At 46.2% G+C, this 20,738-nt stretch overlaps 1 protein-coding gene and 1 long non-coding RNA gene across 4 annotated transcripts in view; one reads left to right on the plus strand and one right to left on the minus strand.

Moving 5' to 3' along the window:
• slc25a25b (solute carrier family 25 member 25b) overlaps positions 1-20,738 on the minus strand; it is a 66,215-nt gene that overhangs the window by 38,797 nt on the left and 6,680 nt on the right. Inside the window, exon 1 of one of the 3 annotated variants that reach the window (XM_038781593.1) lies at positions 13,175-13,506. The exons of the other annotated variants lie outside the window; for them this stretch is intronic. Coding sequence (XP_038637521.1) covers positions 13,175-13,375 — 201 coding nt within the window. The 5' untranslated portion in view covers positions 13,376-13,506. Of the gene's footprint in view, positions 1-13,174; positions 13,507-20,738 lie in introns of those variants that run through there. 3 annotated transcript variants of the gene reach the window in all.
• On the plus strand, positions 7,631-13,065 carry LOC119955437. Its single transcript, XR_005458470.1, has 2 exons — positions 7,631-7,867; positions 12,462-13,065. It is a non-coding gene; the product is annotated as an uncharacterized LOC119955437 (long non-coding RNA).

Raw genomic sequence — 20,738 nt, forward strand, 5'->3', positions numbered from 1 at the left:
TCGTGACTGGGCTTCAGTCTCTCGATCTAAGGGGAGGGTCATTTCAAGGCATCCTGGCTTGAAGGGGGTCTGGAAGCTGGCGTGCGGGATCATTTCATGTATCCTTCTTGCTGGGCCACTGAGGGAGTCCCCGTCCTTTGTGGGAGGAGGTGAATACAGAGGTTCAGTTCTGGGGGCGACTGAGGTTCTTGGGTGGAGTGCTTTAGTGAGGGCCACGAATCTCTAGCTGGTTTCAAACTGGCCATATTTATTTATGCAGGGAATCTGCTAATGATTTCTCCGCCCCCTCATTCGGAAAGCTCATACTCCCAAAAGGATTGTGGGATTGCCATCAGTCCCCAGCTAATGGTAAGCAGGCAGGTTATAACATCTCTCTCCTTCTCTCCTCCTCCCCTCCACCCACCCCCACCCCCCCAAAGTCCAAAGAATCCACTGAAGACTCTGATGGAGGGCATCGGACTCATTTCGCCCGCAGGCCGGACACCATTTGCATGAGGCGCTGGATCGAGCAGCGGATAACGAGTCGGAGAACGACGCTTCAGTGATGAACGCCGTAATGGTTAAACATTAACGGCCCGTGGGCCTGAGGACTCCACGTCTGAGGCGTCCTGTGTCTCAATCTCAGAGTCAGAGTCCGCTGCCTCCGTCATCTTGGCGTCTCTATCCCCACGCGGTTCTGCAACGACCTGCGCAGGATTTGAGTGCAGTACCAGAGGAAGATTGTGAGGAATACTCTCCACTGTGTCTGGTCTCTGCGGCTGTAGAAATGAGCTCCGGGGGCGGGGAATCTTTGGAAGGGATAGTCTTCTGGACCGAACGTGGTCTACGTGCTTGCGCTGGAGATTACCCTGGGCTTGCACCTGGTAAGAGATAGGGCCCGTTCGGCGAACGATAACGCCAGGAACCCACTGGGCACCACCAGCAAACTTTCAAACAAACACTGGGTCACTGGGCGCAAACTGCCGAATCGGCTGATATCAAGAAAAACCATATCCCTGCCGTTCTAGAATGCGCCGTACTTTTGCGCCAATGTCCGGGAAAACCATGCTAATGCGGGTGCGAAGACTCCGGCCCATTGGGAGTTCCGCAGGAGCTACCCCAGTCACCGCATGTGGAGCATCTGCACTGTAAATTCTATGATAATCTATGAGTGATCCTATACGAAAACAGAAAACGAGGCAGTCTCGTGTCCATAGACCCGGAAGACTGCTTCTTTCGGCCCCGTTTGAATGTCTGCACTGCGTGCTCCGCCAACCCATTGGAAGCCGGGTGGTATGGAACGGTGCAGATATGCCGTTCATCTTCATGAACCTCACAAACTCCTCACTTGTGAACAGAGTGCAGTTGTCAGTGACCAGCACCTCGGGGCGGCCATGCGTACTGAAAGACAAACGCATCTTTTCGATTGTTGCGCAGGACGTTGTGCCTACCGTCTTGTGCACCTCTAGCCATTTAGACTGGGCATCAATTAATAGAAGGAACATGGAACCTTGAAAAGGGCCGGCAAAATCCACGTGCAAGCGCGTCCAAGGCCGCCCTGGCCATTCCCAGTGATGTAGGGCGCGGCCGGCGGCAGCTTCTGATGCTCCTGGCAAATGGAGCAGGTTTGGACCACCTACTCAATATCGGTGTCAAGGCCTGGCCACCAGACATAACTCCGGGCCAACATTTTCATTTTGCTCACACCTGGATGCCCATTGTGCAAGTCCCTTAATATCAGCTCCTGTCCTTTTTCCAGGACCATCACACACGTCCTCTACAAGAGGATACCGTCTTCCACGCTAAATTCTGACAGCTTGGAGGAAAATGCCCGCAACTCGCCTGGGAGCTGTCTATGCTGCCCCCATACAAGACTATGTGCCAAACCTTTAACAGGATTGGCTCCATCTGGGTCCACTCATTGATCTGTGATGCCGTGACAGGCAAAGAGTCCATGAAATTTAGGGTTGCAACCACCTCACCAGTCGTGGGGGTTGACATAGGGCCGGTCGATAAAGACAATTGGCTCAGTGCGTCGGCCTTCCCTATCTGGGTTCCTGGTTTGTGCTCCAGAGAATACTCGTATGCAGTGAGCAACAAAGGCCAGCGCTGGATCCATGCGGAAGCAATGGCCAGTATTGGCTTATCCTCTCAGAAAAATCCCAGCAGAGGCTTTTGATCAGTCACGATAGTGAAGTGGCGGCCAGACACATACTGGTGGAAGCATTTCACTGCTAACACCACCGCCAGGCCTTCCTTACCGATCTGCGGGTACTTCTTTTCCGCTGCAGTCAATGAACGGGAGGCAAAAGCTATCGGCCGCTCGGCCCCATTCTCCATCTTGTAGGACAGGACGGTCCCAATACCATACGGGGATGCATCACACGTGATGAGCAAAGGCTTTCCAGGATCATAGTGGGTTAGTAACCCAGACGACGTCAATTGTTGTTTTATCTGCGGGATAGCGGTTTCTTGCGGCTGACCCCAAACCTAGGTGCGATTCTTCTTTAGCAGAAGGTGCAACGGAGCCAGCGTAGTTGTCAGATTGAGGAGGAACTTCCCGTAATAGTTGACGAGGCTGAGAAAAGGACTAAGATGCGAAGTGTCAGTCGGGGCGGGGGCCCATTGAATTGCGCGCACCTTCTCTGCGACGGCGTGCAAACCTTCGCGGTACACCAGATAACCCAGGTAGACTACTTCCTTTGCGTGAAAAAAACGGACTCCAGCCTCTGAAAAGCGTCTCAGGACAGCCTCCAAATTTTCCAAATGTTCCTGCTCCGACGTCCCTGTAATCAAAATGTCGTCTAAGTAGACAGCGACACACGTTAAACCTCTCAAGATGCCATCCATGATGCGTTGAAAAATAGCGCAGGCAGAGGATACCTCAAAGGGCAACTGTGTTTATTCATGCAGGTCCCAGTGTGTATTCATAGTTACATATGGCCAGGAGGCAGAGTTCAACTGTAGGTAGGCGTGGCTCATATCTAATTTTGTGAACGAGAGTCTGCCTGCAAGCTTCACGTAGAGATCCTCTATGCGAGGCATTGGATATCAGTTGAGCCGGGAAGCCGTATTCACCGCACGTTTATAGTCACCGCAAAAGCAAAATGTGGCATCTGGCTTCATTACAGGTATAATTGGTGCTGCCCAGTCAGCGAAACGGATGGGCCTGATAATACACAAGGTCTCCAAACGTGTGAGTTCTCCTTCTACCTTCAAGCAAGGCGTAAGGCACCAGGCGGGCCCTGAAATAGCGCGGCGTGGCTCCTGGTTCAACTTGGATACGGGCTACGGCCCCTTTTATTTTCTCCAAACCGGGCTGGAATACATCTGGGTACCGTCGCAGCATCCCAGTCAACCCTCCAGAACTTGTTTGGAGGATGTGCTGCTACTGCAGCCACAAATGGCACAACCAGTCCCGACTCAACAGGCTGGGCCCGCGCACCACACTAAGTGGGAAACGCCCCTCCTGGCATCCATAAGCAACAGGGGTGATCGTAGTTCCTGCAATGTCCAATGGTTCCCCTGTGTAGATGGCCAACCTGACCTGTGTGTCGGTTAATGCAAGGGTCGGTGTACCCTGCTTGATGCGGTCGAATGTCCTCTGGGCGATCACGGATACCGCTGCGCCAGTGTCCAACTCAATCTCAAGCGGGTGACCATTGACCCATACTGTCACCTTAATGGGGGTCACACAGGGAGCTACCACACAATGCAGCTGCAAGCAGTCGTCCTCCGTCTCCATGTCCTTGGGAGTAGTCGCCGCAGGTTCATCCAAATGTAAGATAGAGCCCCTGGTCTGGCCCCAGTTTCTGTCGGAACGACGGCACTTCTGGCGGCCCCAGGACCAGCGTCCGCAACAGGAGTCAGTGCCCACAAGTCCGACACGGACATGGCTCCTCATCCATTGGTTCTAGAAAAGACTCCCATCGGGGAGGAGCATCCGACGGCCACTGGCGTCGATCCGGACTTCGTCTCGCCCAAGGTACCGCAGGGAGACACTTTTGGATGGAAGGGGTTGCACCCGAAGGCGTGCAATTCCATTCCTTGTAGCTCCTGCACTCCCCGTTCTGCGCTCTCTCGGGACAACACGATTTGAATGGCCTGTTGAAAAGTCAATGCTGGCTCAGCTAACTTTCTCTGGGTGGCCGCATTGTTAATACTGCAAAGCAAATGGTCACGTAACATTTCTGACAAGGTCTCACCATGGTCACAGTACTCTGTAATCCTGCGCAGCCTGGATAGAAACTCTGCAAGGGATTCTCCTGGGTACTCTCAGCAGTATTAAACTGGTAATGCTGGACTATCGTGGACGGGGTTGGGTTAAATTGTTGCCCCACTAAGTTCACAAGTTCATCAAACGCCTTAGTGTCCGGCGCAGCTGGGTACGCAAGGCGCCTAATCACCCCAAACGTATGCGGGCCATAGGCGGTTGAGCAAAATGACCACCTGCCGCTCATTTTTGGTGATGTTGCTTGCCCAGAAATAGTAACGCATCCTTTGTGCGTAATGGTTCCAACTTTCCAGTGCAGCATCATAAACATCCAAACGTCCAATCAGATGCATGGTGTAACAGGGGAAAAAACACTTCCAACCTGTATCCAACGAAAATCCAGGGAGGTGGCTTCAGCAGCATCGACAGCTATCCACTTTAACCCTCGTCCGTGCGCACACGCACGCACTCACAGGATGCCTTTTAGGTATTGTGATGAATGCAGAAATTTTAGATATAGAACAAAGAACAAAACATTTAAATATTAAAAGATTGTTAACCTGTGCAGTTACTAGTGTAACTTGTACAGCTTGTATTTTTTTTATATAAATGTTTTTCACATTTTCCTTCAAAATTTACACCCCACCCACAGACAGTAAACGGTAACAAATACAAAATCAATCCCCTTAACAATAACAACGATCCCATCCTCCCACCACCCCAAACAACGGCCCACCTGTCAATATATGCATCCAATAAAACAAACCCTCCCACGGTGGAAACAAAAAAGAAAAAGAAAAAAGGAGTCCGGGACCGCCCATGGTTACCATAGAGTTCCCCCCCCCCCACCCACTCTCAACACTGTCCAACCTCTGAAAGAGTACCGTACATGATACCAAGAGTTGTAAACACCCCCCCCCCCCCCCCCTCTCCTCCAGTCCACTGCCTCTTGTAAAACTCCTCCCCCCAACCTCTGCTCCTTCCCCCCATCTTTCCACCCCGGCTAGACCACTCGGACCCTGTTCTACCAGGCTCCGATGGCCTCAGCCCCCCCCCCCCCCCCCCCCCCACCTCACTCCCATCACCAGCCGGCTTAAACTGGCCAGAGTGGAGGCCCCCGCCCAGATCCCTTTCCCGGCCCTACGAAAGCCCAGAAACCCCCTTTTAGCACACAAACCCCGCATATCCACCTACACCCCAAAGAGCCCTCACTTCAAGTGAAAGTCCCATCACTTCCCTTGTCCAAATATATACGCAACATTGGCTCCTTTAGCCCATACACCCGCATGCAGTGAAACATACCCGCACGCAGTGAAACAAAAGAAAGAAAATACAGTCACATGGTTACACTGGCACATGGCCATTTCTCAATTTCTCAGCTCTGCCACAGTCCTTCTGCCTTTGCAAACTCCTCCACTGCCTCCTCAGTTCCAAAATAAAAGTCCTTGAGCTTGTAAGTCAGCCTGAGCTTCGCTGGATACACAATGCCGCACTGCACCTTGCTAATGTACAGTGCCCTCTTCACTCGGTTGAAAGCAGCCCACCTCCTCGCCAGCTCCACCGTAAAGTCCAGGCATACACGTATACCAGCTCCAGCCCACTCACCACCTGCTTCTACTTGGCCCAGCACAGGACCTTCTCCTTCACACTGTACTTACAGAAGCACAGAGTCACTACCCTTGGCGGCTCACTCGCCTTTGGTACAGGCCTCCACGACCGATGAGCCTGATCCACTTCATATTGGGAGGGATCCTCCCCCTCCCCCAATAGTTTCACCAGCATAGCAGCAAAATACTCAGTCGGCCTCGGCCCTTCAACTCCTTCAGGTAGCCCCACAAACCTCAAATTCTGTCGCCTGGATCCGTTTTCCAATTTTCCTTGCAGATCCTTGTTAATCTCCATCACCTTCTGCATCTCCTTCCCCATCGAGGTAAGTTGATCACCGTGCTGCAATAATGTCTCCTCCACTTCCTTCAGTGCCTCCCCTTGCTTCTGCACCTCTGCCACTGTGCTCGCCACCACCGTCGTCACCGGGGAAAATCACCTCCTCCACCAGCACACTAAAAACCTCCCTCATCTCCTCCCTCATTGTCTCCATGTATTTTGTAAACTGCCTTTCGAATTCCGCAGCCATCACCTTAGTTATTTCTTCAGCCGTAAACAATGCAGCCGTCACCGGAAGTCCCACCGCCTTCGCTGCCCCTAGGACCGGGAGTCAATCTCCGAAAATGCCATTCCTGAACGGGAGCCCTCCAAAGCGCGGCTGCCTCACGCCCGCTGTCAGCGGAAGTCCAACTGTACAGCTTGTATTATAAATATTTGGTGAAGTAAAGGTTAAAAACCTGGGTTATGGTGTGTTTGACTGCTGCGGTCATGTTTTTAAAATAATCAGGGTTTGAAAGACAGCAAATCTGTTGGGAGCCATAGGTGCAATTAGGCATTGTAAAAATCTTGGACTAATGCAATTTTGTTTTAATTAAGAGGATTCCCAGTGGAGTTAATTACTTTCCAGCTTGGTAAGATGATGTCATTGCTGGGTGGAGTTGAGGCTTTGAGTAAACATTCTCAGTTCATCTGATCTCGCTGAAGGTGTGCACAGTGAAACAGTTTTGCTCTGAGCCGAAACAAAAATCAGTTGAAAACAGCTTTTGAAGACATCCAGGCAGAGTTTCTGCAAGGGTTTGGACCAGGATCAGATCTGTTCTGTAAAGCAGTGTTAAGAGCTTTCTCAAAGAATAACTCCATAAAGTATTCTTCTGTGCCATTTAGGGTGGAGTTGAGAGCTGAAATAGTCTATTTTTTTGTTGTTTAAGTGGGAATAAATATAGCAAGGGAGTATTCTCGGAGTAGTATTGTTTAAAGGTAATTGGAAGCTATTTCTAGGTGTGAAGATGATTTTAATACTGTGTTAGTAAAAAAAAGTTTCAATAATATACCATATCCCTATTTCTTTGCATAATCACTCCTGGAGAAACGTATCCATTCCCCAGACTTAAAAAGTCCCGTATTCTAGCCACTGTTGGGGTCTGGTCTGGGATCATAACAGTATGCGCTCGTCATGCCAATTGCAAGCTCAGCTGTGCTTCCCTGTCCCAAGAGGCAGTCATTTTCCTGATGTGCTATCTCGCCCTTCATTGACTAGTCACTTGTGCCATTGAAATTTGAAGTCCTAAACATCAGTGCCAATGAAAGCAGCTGTTTCTGCTCCTGGCTGGGGCACCTTACTGAACCCGTTAATTACAATTTAGTTTAATGTTTTAATTTTCATTTGTGATCCACTTTTTGTTTAAGGCAGTTTCCCTTTAAGGAACTGTTTCTTTAATTTGTTTACTTGAACTTGGTGTCAAACAAAATAGTTGAAGTGCAGCTACCGAAGGGAGTGACTGCTTCCTGGAGCTGCGTCTGGACTCTCCTTTGCTAGGTGAAGGGATCTGGTGTCTGGGCAGGATCAGCATGTTACTGCTGATGAGGGAATACACCGACTACAGGGGAGGCCCTGGAACTGGGTTGAAGGCTGCCTCCAAAATAACACCTGCAGTCTTCATCAGAGGGAGGAGTAAGAGGCTGTGACTGTGTATTTAAGCAACAATGAAGTGGCCCAAGGCCTGAAGGTGCCTCAGCCCTCAGGAGAGGGAGGAGCAGGAGGAGAACAACAGCAACTGCAAGGAGAGGAAGGTTGGTGCTTTATTTACTTAGTCATCAACTGTGTCAGGACAGAGGTGGGGGGGTGAAACAAACGGCCATCGTGGACTTTTGCTGGGCTCCCCCTGGGCTGAAGACACTGTCCTTCCACCCACTGACTAAGATGACCGCAAAGGCCAACCCTGCCGCCTCTCCACCGAACCTGGGGCACCGGTTCAACCTTTTTTGATGCCCCACACTCCAGCCTCCCTTGTGTGCCTCCCTCCGTCTCGCTCTCCCCCTCCACACTAATTTCTTTGTTGTTGAACAAAAAGATGATTCCACAACGTGGGGGAAAAAGAGTGCCTCTGCCAACTCGGCTTAAATTCAACATCAATCACTTGGATGGATGTAGCACCACCTGAACGGCAGCAACACATCTTAGCCAGTGGCAGGGCCTCCAGGGCCACCTACATGAGAATGGTAGTTTCCTCGGCCTCCGCTGCTCCCACAAGCCCGTCACCCTGTAAATAGGTGATACAAAAACTCAGGGTGAAGTGATACACGCCAACCCACCATGTCGGTTGAGGCAGTGTCCAGGCAATGGCTGAGGTAGTCGGTCGCCTGGTCACTGTTCCTGCCTCAAAAATGCATGGGAAGGCTGTGGTTATACCAGAAGGGTTAGATACGTTTTGGCGCAGCCATTTGGGCACGGCCGTTGTGGCGCGGCCGTTTTGGCCATAATAACATTTCTTTATTTGTAAATTAGCGTAAAGTACAGAAAGGTAGAGATGCATATTATGAAAGGTTACTAGCCGGCCATGAATCGCCACAAAAACTAAAAAAGTATAGAGATGCAGATAAAAGAATACATCAAACGGTTCTTAAATTTGAAAACATGGATGCTATCGAGTACTTGAGGAGCCTTGCTCATAATTACCAAATGAACTAAACTAAATGAACTAATTTAAGGTTTTTAACTAAATGAACTAATTTAAGGTTTTTAATTTACAATAAAGTTAGTTTAAAAACTTTTTAAAGCTCATCTTTTAATTTACAGTTTTAAGCTTGCTTTTAAGTCCTTCCTTCGAATGATACTGAATCTTACAACAATTTACTTGCAACAATTTACTAGCCACAAAAACTGTAAAAAAATTCTGTCGTCTACGCCCAAACGGCCGCGCCAAATTGTCCCATGGCGCCCAAACGGCTGCGTCCAAACGGCCGTGCCCAATTGTCCCATACCGATACCAGAAGGCATTCGACAGGGTGGATCACTAACTGTGAGCATTCTGGTTCAGGACGTATTGTCACCCAGATCATACTTCTGTACGCAGCCGCAGTTTATCTTGTTAAGGTTAGGCCCTGACAACACCCCTTCGCTTGGGGGGGGGGAAAGAGAGAGAGAGAGAGAGAGAGAGAGCGCGCGAGCGAGAGAGCGAGGGAGAGAGGGAGAGAGGGAGGGAGGGGGAGAGGGAGAGAGAGAGAGAGAGTGAGAGTGAGAGTGTCCGGCTGTCCCTTGTCCGGCCAACTGTATTGTATTCTATCTGCGTGGAGCCCGCCTGCGACTCTTGGAGGATGTCGTCAGGATTGGTTCAGAGTGAGCAGGACCGGGTGGTCCATTTTATTTTATAAATTTAGAGTACCCAATTCATTTTATCCAATTAAGGGGCAAATTAACGTGGCCAATCCACCTACCCTGCACATCTTTGGGTTTTTAATTGCACACGATACAAAGACCCATTCCCATTAAAATTTAGATAAGAAAATATAAAACATTCTGTAACACTAGCTTTGAGAATTCTGCAGGTAAACAGCAACAGCCACAAATGACAATAACAACGCTGCACAAGTGAATTACATTTACATTATGGAACCGTTATAAAGTGCAATATTAAGGTTAAAAAGGTAATTTCAGGAATCCCATACACTTTAGTCAAACCAGTGGAAACAGCTGCATTTTCAGAATGTTTGATTTTCTTTGATTAAACCAGTTGGTTAAATATCTCTATATACTGCTGTGTTCAAACCAGTTCTTTCAAACCAGTTTTCAATATTGCCATCACATTCCTCTTAAACATAAACAGAATAGACCAATCAAGACGTTTAGATACAGTTTCATTAGCCATTCAGCAGTTGAGGCAACCAATTGCCCTGAAGCAGTGTGATTGGTTACCTCAATTTCCACATCTTCCAAAAATCCTCCAGAGCAAAACCAGAGCTGGATGGAGAAAGACGTTCACTTTCCATTAAACACAGTAGCTTCCGATTTTGCTGAAAAGGCTAAGCAAATTATACTTTTTTGTCCCTAAGCCAGAATTTATTGCCCTAGTTGCCCTTCAGAAGATGTTGGTGAGCTACCTTCTTGAGCCCCTACAGTGCCCGAGGTGCAAGTACAGTGCTGTTAGGGAGGGAGTTTGACCCAGTCACAGTGAAAGGAACTGTGACATATTTCCAAGTCAGGATGGTGTGGGGCTTGGAGGGGAACCTCCAGGTAGTGGTGTTCCCAGTTATCTGCTGCCCTTGTTCTTCTAGATGGCATTCACGTGCCGAATTCCTGCAGTGCATCTTGTAAATGGTACACATGGCTGCCACTGTTCGTCGTGCTGTAGGGATTGAAAGTTTATGGAAGAGGTAGAAATCAAGCAAGCTGTTTTCGTCCTGGATGGTGTGGAGTTTGTGTTGTTGGAGCTGCACTCATCTAGGCAAGTGGAGTGCATTGCATCACACTCCTGACATGTGCCTTGGTAGATGGTGGACAGGCTTTTGGCTGGTGGTTTTGGGGGGGGTCCAGTTTAGTTTCTGGTCAATGGTGACCACCAGGACATTCATAGTGAGGGCTTCAGTAATGATAATGCATGTCAAGGGGTGATGGTTAGATCCTCTCTTGTTGGAAATGGCCATTGCCTGGCACTTGTGTGGCACGAATATTACTCTTCAGCCCAAGCCTGTATATTGTCCAGTCTTGCTGCATATGGATGTGGACTGCTTCAGTGTCTGAGGAGTCGAGAATGGTGAACATTGTGCAGTCATCCGTAAACATCCAACTTCTGATCTTATGATGAAGCAGCTGAAGGTGGTTGGAGACAGTTATGTCCTGGAGCGGAGATGATTGACCCCCAACCACCACAACCATCTTCCTTTGTGCCAGGTATGACTTCAATCAGCGAAGGTTTTTCCTTCCGATTCCCATTGACTCCAGTTTTGCTGGCCCTCCTTGATGCCATGTTTGGTCAAATGTTGCATTAATTCAAGCAGTCACTCTCGCCTCACTTCTGGCATTCAGCTCTTTTGTCCAAGGCTGTAATGAGGTCAGGAGCCAAGTGACCCTGGTGGAACCCAAACTGAGTGTCCATGAGAAAATTATTGCTGAGTAAGTGCCGTTTGATAGCACTGTTGATGACCCCTTCTATCATTTTGCTGATGACTGAGAGTAGACTGATAGTAAGTGGCCAGGTTGGATTGGTCTTGTTTCCTGTGTACAAGACATACCCTGGCAATTTCCCACATTGCCTGGTAGCTGCACTGGAACAGCTTGGCCAGGGGCACGGCGAGGTCTGGAGACAGGTCTTCAGTACTATTGCTAGGGTATTGTCAGGGACCATGCCTTTGCAGTATCCAGTGCCTTCAGTCATTTCTTGACATCACATGGAGTGAATCAAACGGGTTGAAGACTGACATCTGTCATGCTGGGGACCTCAGGAGGCAGCAAGAGACGCATCATCCACCATCTGCAATGCTTAATATCCTTGCCTTTTGCACTGATGTACTGGACTCCCCCCATCATTGAGGATGAGGTTTGTGAAGACCTCCTCCATTGAGTTCTTGAATTGTCCACCACCGTTTCCAGCTGGACGAGTTTCGATCTGATGGTTGTGAAATCGCTTAGTTCTGTTTTTTGTTTGTTGTTAGGCACACAAGTAGCCCTCTGTTGTAGCACCACAAGGTTGACACCTCACTTTTTAGGTATGACTGGTGTTGTTCTTGGCATGCTCTCCTGCATTCTTCATTGAACCAGCTTGATGGTAATGATAGAATGGGGAATGTACTGGGCTATGGGGTTACAGATAGTCGAATACAATTCTGCTGCTGCTGACAGCCCACAGCACCTCATGAATGCCCAGTCTAGAGTTGCTAGATTTGTTCGAGTCTATCCCATTTATTACAGTGGTAGTACCACACAACACGGCGGGGTATCCTCAATGTGAAGATGGGACACTGTCCACACAAGGACTGCGTTGTGGTCGCTCCTACCAATACAATCATGACAGATACATCTGTGGCAGGCAGGCTGTTGAGGATGAGGTCAAGTATGTTTTTCCCTGTTATTGGTTACTTACCACCTGCAGACAAGCAGCTTTGTCCTTTAGGACACGGCCAGTTCGGTCTGTGGTGGTACTACTGAGACATTCTTGGCGATGGACAATAAGGTCCAAACCCAGAGTACATTCTGCGCCCTTGCCACCCTCAGTCCTTCCTCCAAGTGGTGCTCAACCTAGGAGTACTGATTCATCAGCTGATGGTGGACGGTATGTGGTAATCAGCAAGATTTGACCTGGTGCCATGGGACTTCATGGAGGCTAGAATTGATGATAACCAAGTATTTTCTAGTTCTGTGACGAATCTTTTGATGCTGTTTTAACTGCAGCAACAATGTGAGCACCCTCCATTCAACTTGGAAAACTGGTCATCTGATTATCTACTCTGCAAAACTCATCAAACCGTACATCCTGAACAAAGAGCACAGTTGACACAATGAAAATCACACCTTACAATGCAAAAATTGTTCCAAAATGACGCAGGTTTTAAACTGCGAGTCAGTGGGGAATAGCGACATTAACAGATGAGCACTGCACTGGAACAAGCTCAGGTACATTATGTCCACTGTTCCAGGGAAAATGTTCTCCAGCAAGCATATCGCATTACCTGACCAATCAAATGAATAAGATTCATTGTTCACCTCGACTGAAGAACAGCAAAAAAAATGAACCGGCTTTATGTATTTGATTAGACAATATTATAATGCCGAAAGGAATAAGGCAAATCGCATTATGTAAACCACTCGCTCCATAGATTATCTTTTGATATTTACGAATAAAAATGCTCAATTAAACATTTTCCATAGAAAAGTGGTGGCATTCATTTTACAAACTGCTGCTTGAATACAGTAATGGATTAATAACAAGAACATCATTCTGTCGAACAAACTCTTAACCTCATTTTAACTCCTGCATTAAAATGTTTAAAATACATTAGTTTTGTCTTTTGTTTCACAATAAAAACGCTATTTTCTAAAGGAACTAAAACTGATCTCAACAAAACTTTAAAACAACATTGGTCATGCTGCATGTATAACACTACCTTCACAGGTTCTTGCACAGATTTCTCTTTCTGCCCATCTCGCTTTCTGTCAGCATCACTCCCATCCTCTGTGTCACTGGGTTTCCCCTGTGATTCAGTTGCATTGTCCAAGCAATTGGTTTGTTTCCTCCCCATACCTGCATCCTGACACACTGCTCTCAGGAATATTTTATATAGATACTCATATAAAGCTTCCAGCATCCTGTCCAAAACTAGAAATTTGTATGACTGCTATTGGGGAGATGCAGCAGCACCCTACACACTGCTACACATACTGAACCACAGGTCAAAAAGCGATGTGAAAGTAATGCAGAGGAGTCTCATTCTTCCTGCAGTGTCGCAAAGCCTGCAGACTCAATGCAGTATTTTCCTAACCACTCACAGAACAAGATACTAACATGCTTTATCCGTGTACTACTCTATAGCCAATCACATTATAGAACCTGATGCCGAGGCACCTTTGAGGTCACTGTTGATGAAAAGCTGCTGAGCAGTTCATATCGATCCATCAATTTCTCATGTCACACCAGAACATTATGCTTTGCATACACACTGAAGATATTGTGAACCATTTGTTTTAATGAGATCCATTAAAACATAGACCAAGCTCATTCATAGAATCATAGCATCCCTACAGTGCAGAAGGTAATTTGGCCATCAAGTCTGCACCGACGCTTCTAATGAGCACTCTACCCTTGCCCACCTCCTCCTATCCCAGCAACCTAAACTGCATATCCCTAGACACCAAGGGACAATTTATCATGAGCAATCCACCTAACAGGCACATCTTTGGACTATAAGAGGAAACCCACGCAGACACAGGGAGAACAGACACACTCCACAGTCACCCAAGGCCAGAATTGAACCCGGGTCCCTGCCACTGTGAGGCAGCAGCGCTAACGCTGTACCACCCATTGAATTGACTGTCCCAAGGTGATAACTGGGAAGAGGCACTTCACATAACTTAGTATCACCCCTTGCCCTAGATTTACTACAAGAGAAATATATTCGCCGCTGCTTTTGAATATTTAGACAACCAGTCTGCAAAGACCCAACATAAAACAAACATGATCACAAAAGTCTCCTTCTGAATAATTTTGACTCACTACTTTAAACTGTGACAGATTAAGACTTATTTTTGAAATCAAATCCAAGATAATCGGTATATTATATCGGTGACTAGAGTTCACCTTAGTAAAAGCAGCATTAAAATGCACTTTTTTTTTTGCATGGAATGAATGAAAAATGAGCAATGCAAGTCAAATTCGGATTCCCAATCCAAGTATTTTGGGATTTGTCCAGAAGGCTGAACAAATTTCAATAAAGAAATGACAAACTGAAACACACCTTTTAGGTGAGATTAATTATGGTTGAAGTGTCAAATCATTGTCATGTGGGCATCACTGACAGAGCCAGACTTTACGACACATCTCTTTGATGTCGAGGTGCCAGTGGTGAGGTACCCTTTTGAACACTTGCAATCCACATTGGAAGGCATGACTATAATGCTGTTAGGTAGGGAGTTCCAGGACTTAGTATTGATGGTGAAACATGATATGCAATTAAATCCAAGGTACAGTAGTGCATGACTAGAGGTGGTGATGTTGCCATGCACACGCGGCCTTTGTCATTATTATTTGAATAACTATTGGATTCATTTAAATGAATTAGTACCTATCCTAAACTCAACCAATAAAAACTGCTGTGGGACAATATGTTACAGCACCGTATGTCCAGTAAACTGTCATTTCTAACCTGTACTAAGACTCATCTTTTTCCATCACAGGGAAATGGAAAATTCAGCATGGAATGTATAATTTTACATTTTGACAATATTACTGCAAAGCAAGCACAACTATGCAAGGAACAGGATCACCTGCCCAAGCTGTGTTACAAAAATTTACTTCCGATTAAGAAAAAAAACCCTGCCATCAACACGATTGATTTGTTCAAGTTTTGAAAGGCAAACTGGGCTCTCATCCGGGATCCTAACACCAGCTAGGACTTGCCTTGATAAACATGTTGGAGGGTAGTCAGAATTGGTATAGTGGACGGGGATGGAAACTGCTGGTCCTGGTGCAAGAAGGTACAGCAGGAATTCATGGCATGCACAAATTGTGCTCACCAAAGTTAGTGACAGAGGACAAAAATCTGGATGTTAGTCTACATTAGGACCAATCTTACCGATCTATAAATATTACGGTCACCTGCAAGCATTTGCAAGGTAAGACAATGATTTATAACTTTTGCAAGTCTACATACAGGAATTAACAAAAACTCCTATGGTTGATTTCTTGAAGTTGCCCTTCAGCTTTTTTTATAAGAACAATTTCACATACACAGAAAGTATAAATAAGAGTAGCCTTGGGACTAGAAGAAGCTCCAAGGACAAATAGCACAAATCAACATTGTTGGTTCAAATCAAAGTGAAAGTGATAAACAGCCATATTAATTAATGAAATTACACCTTCGCCAAAACAGCTAACCGTACAAAAGTACAGCAGTTAATACTAAGAAGCACATGAGACAGTAGGTTGCGAGTGCCAAGTCACAAGTTGCTTTAAAACTAGTCACATTCAGGTTTTACCACATCAAGTTCAGTGAAGAAATCAAGTCGCCCCCTGCAGAAAGTTATTTAGGACAGGGTTTTTCCCAAAGTGCAGGTTGTGGCCCACAGATGGGTTTCAGGAGTGGCGGAGCAGTAGGGCGTAGCATTCCCGATCACAGGCAAAGTGACCAACAACCACTCCTGGCTTTAAAATGAGACTGTTGGCGGTCTTCCGGCCCCAAAAGGCAGCGGTGAGACGTCACGGACCATCCGCAGACACCGGACATCAAGCACCCTATACGGACACTCTTCTGGCACAAAATCAGAGGCAAGCGTCTTCCATTTCTAGTCACTAGCCAACAAGGCAAAAGAACTCTGAAGATGTATCATTTTGTTACAAGGGAGGGACAGCTAAAGACACAAATAGAAGTGCACTGGCCAGTACCTCACATTGAATCTGCTGGCGAGAGCTGCTCAGGAGTCCATGGCAGGACAGAGCCATGCTAGTATCAGCTAACACGGTCCAAGATGAAAAGTCAGCTGAAATGCATCCCACTTAGTGATAACACAGTGGCTCGCCGTGTTTGTGATACTGCTCAAAATTTGGACAATGTTCATTTCTTGTTTAAAGTCAGCACAGAACAGAATGAAAGTCCAGACGTTTCAGATTATGCAACCTTGCTAGTTTAAGTTAGGCACAATGAATTTGTTTAAGGATTTCCTGTGCTGCCTGACATTACCAACCAGCATGACTGGCACATGATTTTTGAAGTGTTAACTTGTTATGTGGTTGGAAAGTACAGGTTCAACTGGGTCCATTACATGAGGAATCACAAGCGATGAGCAGCCAACACGAGTGGGAAAAACAGCGCGGTTCAAATAAGGATTAAGGAGGCAGCTGGTCAGGACATTGTTTGCAATCATTGGTTTATTCATCATGAGGCATTGGCATCGAAAGGAATTCCATCTGATCTTGGAAGTGGTGTTGAAAAGAATGTCATTAAACGTAATGTAGTCAAATACCAGGCTTTTTGAGGCTGTGTTTCGATAGGGAGGGGGCCGAGAACACACATTTATTGTTCCACACAGAGATACTGGCCGTCAAGAGGCCGGGTGCTTGGCAGGGTTTACGAACTGAGGTATGAAATCCACATTTGCCTCCTTGAAAAACCACCCCTTCTGGCTGATTTTGTTTGGTGATAAAACTTGAATGCTAGGCATGTCTTACCTTGTAGACATCTTTTCAATTCTAAACGGACTGAACCTCAAATTGCAAGCAAACAGTGATGATTGCTTTCGACGCTATGAAGAAACAGAATCTTCCAAAAAGTCGGTGAAAGTTTGGCAAGTGTAGGTACAAAGCCAAAACTACTAATGTTCCCCATATAGCTAGGACACATCAAAGAAGAAACAGGAAAGTTTCAGTTGGGGCGCTTGATAGTTACAAGGAAGCGAGGAAGGATCTAAAGAGAGAGCTAAGACGAGCAAGGAGGGGACATGAGAAGTCTTTGGCAGGTAGGATCAAGGAAAACCCAAAAGCTTTCTATAGGTATGTCAGGAATAAAAGAATGACTAGGGTAAGAGTAGGGCCAGTCAAGGACAGTGGTGGGAAGTTGTGTGTGGAGGCTGAGGAGATAAGCGAGATACTAAATGAATACTTTTCGTCAATATTCACTCAGGAAAAAGATAATATTATGGAGGAGAATGCTGAGACCCAGGCTATTAGAATAGATGGCATTGAGGTGCGTAGGGAAGAAGTGTTGGCAATTCTGGACAAGGTGAAAATAGATAAGTCCCCGGGGCCTGATGGGATTTATCCTAGGATTCTCTGGGAAGCCAGGGAAGAGATTGCTGAGCCTTTGGCTTTGATTTTTAGGTCATCATTGTCTACAGGAATAGTGCCAGAGGACTGGAGGATAGCAAATGTGGTCCCTTTGTTCAAGAAGGGGAGTAGAGATAACCCCGGTAACTATAGGCCGGTGAGCCTAACGTCTGTGGTGGGTAAAGTCTTGGAGAGGATTATAAAAGATACGATTTATAATCATCTAGATAGGAATAATATGATATGGGATAGTCAGCATGGTTTTGTGAAGGGTAGGTCATGCCTCACAAACCTTATCGAGTTCTTTGAGAAGGTGACTGAACAGGTAGATGAGGGTAGAGCAGTTGATGTGGTGTATATGGATTTCAGTAAAGCGTTTGATAAGGTTCCCCACGGTCGGCTATTGCAGAAAATACGGAGGCTGGGAATTGAGGGTGATTTAGAGATGTGGATCAGAAATTGGCTAGTTGAAAGAAGACAGAGAGTGGTGGTTGATGGGAAATGTTCAGAATGGAGTTCAGTTACGAGTGGCATACCGCAAGGATCTGTTCTGGGGCCGTTGCTGTTTGTCATTTTTATAAATGACCTAGAGGGCGCAGAAGGATGGGTGAGTAAATTTGCAGACGACACTAAAGTCGGTGGAGTTGTAGACAGTGCGGAAGGATGTTGCAGGTTACAGAGGGACATAGATAAGCTGCAGAGCTGGGCTGAGAGGTGGCAAACGGAGTTTAATGTGGAGAAGTGTGAGGTGATTCACTTTGGAAAGAATAACAGGAAGGAGGAATATTTGGCTAATGGTAAAATTCTTGGTAGTGTGGATGAGCAGAGGGATCTCGGTGTCCATGTACATAGATCCCTGAAAGTTGCCACCCAGGTTGATAGGGTTGTGAAGAAGGCCTATGGTGTAATGGCCTTTATTGGTGGTGGGATTGAGTTCCGGAGCCATGAGGTCATGTTGCAGTTGTACAAAACTCTAGTACGGCCGCATTTGGAGTATTGCGTACAGTTCTGGTCGCCTCATTATAGGAAGGACGTGGAAGCTTTGGAACAGAGGAGATTTACCAGGATGTTGCCTGGTATGGAGGGAAAATCTTATGAGGAAAGGCTGATGGACTTGAGGTTGTTTTCATTAGAGAGAAGAAGGTTAAGAGGTGACCTAATAGAGGCATACAAAATGATCAGAGGGTTAGATAGGGTGGACAGCGAGAGCCTTCTCCCGCGGATGGAGGTGGCTAGCACGAGGGGACATAGCCTTAAATTGAGGGGTAATAGATATAGGACAGAGGTCAGAGGTGGGTTTTTTACGCAAAGAGTGGTGAGGCCGTGGAATGCCCTACCTGCAACAGTAGTGAACTCGCCAACATTGAGGGCATTTAAAAGTTTATTGGATAAGCATATGGATGATAAGGGCATAGTGTAGGTTAGATGGCCTTTAGTTTTTTCCATGTCGGTGCAACATCGAGGGCCGAAGGGCCTGTACTGCGCTGTATCGTTCTATGTTCTAAGAGTGTTTGTAAGAAAACTGTCAATAGACTGACGAGCCTCATTCAGTGGCACCTGGCTGTGCTGATCAACAGTTTCTGACACCACTTTCCAGAGAAGAGGTTTCAGATTTTGAAAGAGAAAGAAAAGAGGTGGGTGAGTTTGAGACCCCCCCCCCCCCCCCGGACATCAATTATTAACTTACAGCTGACTCCAAATGAGGAGACTGAACTTTCATATCACAAGTCCACGAGGTTGTCAGCATTCTGGAGCAGCATCTCCAAGGAGTATCCAGTGTAGAGTTAAACAAGCATTTTGTTACCTACATGTGCAAGGTTGGATTTTCCATTGTCACAAAGGCGAATACGGAACCAAGAACCGGATGAAGTCTGCACCTGATCTGCATTTTCCCCCTCTTCCTGCGAACCTAATTAGGAACAAGTAGGCTCACCTGTCGGATTAAAGGTGAGCAAAAGGGACTTGTGTCGCCAAGGTCAGCCGGAGTGGATCCTGTAGGTCAGGTGGTTGGCAAAAGTGGGTCCAGGGGGAAATAAAGCCTTAAAAACACTGGAAGACAGTGTTGTTAAGATTTATGCTAAGCGATTGCCTCCTTTCATCATTAAGTAATATAACAACCTGACTGAAGCAACAAGAAATCCAGCCAGCCACTATGTCCTGCCACACAACTATTTTTTTCTTCAATACTCATTTTGAGAGCAGCTTTATTCATTTAAACTTTTAATCATATATTCCCAATATTCTGTAAAAACTATCTATTATCACAACTGCTGTTCATGGACAATTCAGATTTCTCCAAGGAGTACCATGTGGCCATGCAGAAGTTTCATTCTACGCCTACTTGAACAACTCAATCCAACAATACCATGATAATTTTGGAAGGACAAACCCTCAGTTATATTTGGACAGAATATCAGGGTGGGGTATTGGTAGTAATGCTGCTAGCAGCAATACTGTGATAAGCTGAGTTGCACACAAGGTTACATGCAACCTTTCACACCATACAATTAAATAAGCCTCGTGACTTTGTGGATTGCAAGTCAAACCATTAAAATTCTGCTCATTGTTCATCCCTGCAGACAACAGGACTCCTCTTTCCAGTACGCAGATTGAGAAAGTTGAATGCCTTTTGATATACCAACAACAACACAAAACTCCATCGGTATGCCAGCTAAGTCACTACCGAAATCAGACAGCTACAAGTGACTTCAAGGCTGTAATCTTATCCAATTGTTCAGGACAAACCTGAAGCATTTCATAATCATCATTTGAACCCTAGAATTAAATTACATACTTGAAATTATATCCAACAGTCTCATTCCAAGAGGGTTGTATTTCATTTTAGGAACTTGCTTGCCAAAACTAAAGTGTCAAAACTTTAAAAAACACAATCACAATAGAAAATCATATTAGACCTGCTTGCGAAACAAAATCTGGGATAAAATCATGGCATTAACTATGAAACACTTGGGAGTATGAACTATATTGCCTGCTCCTATTTCCTATCTAATAACCTGTAGAAAACAAAAACGGTTACAGTAGCCTCAACACCCGTTTCAAAAGAAAAAGAATAACGGTAACATTACAAGGCTTCACGTTTACAATCATTTTAAGTCACTTTACTGTAAATTATACCATCGATCCCATGGTATGTAGGCTTTGCTTTTGATTCTAACGAACAGTCGTTACTCATT

This window comes from Scyliorhinus canicula, chromosome 21 (assembly GCF_902713615.1).
Source record: "Scyliorhinus canicula chromosome 21, sScyCan1.1, whole genome shotgun sequence".
NCBI lineage: Eukaryota > Metazoa > Chordata > Chondrichthyes > Carcharhiniformes > Scyliorhinidae > Scyliorhinus > Scyliorhinus canicula.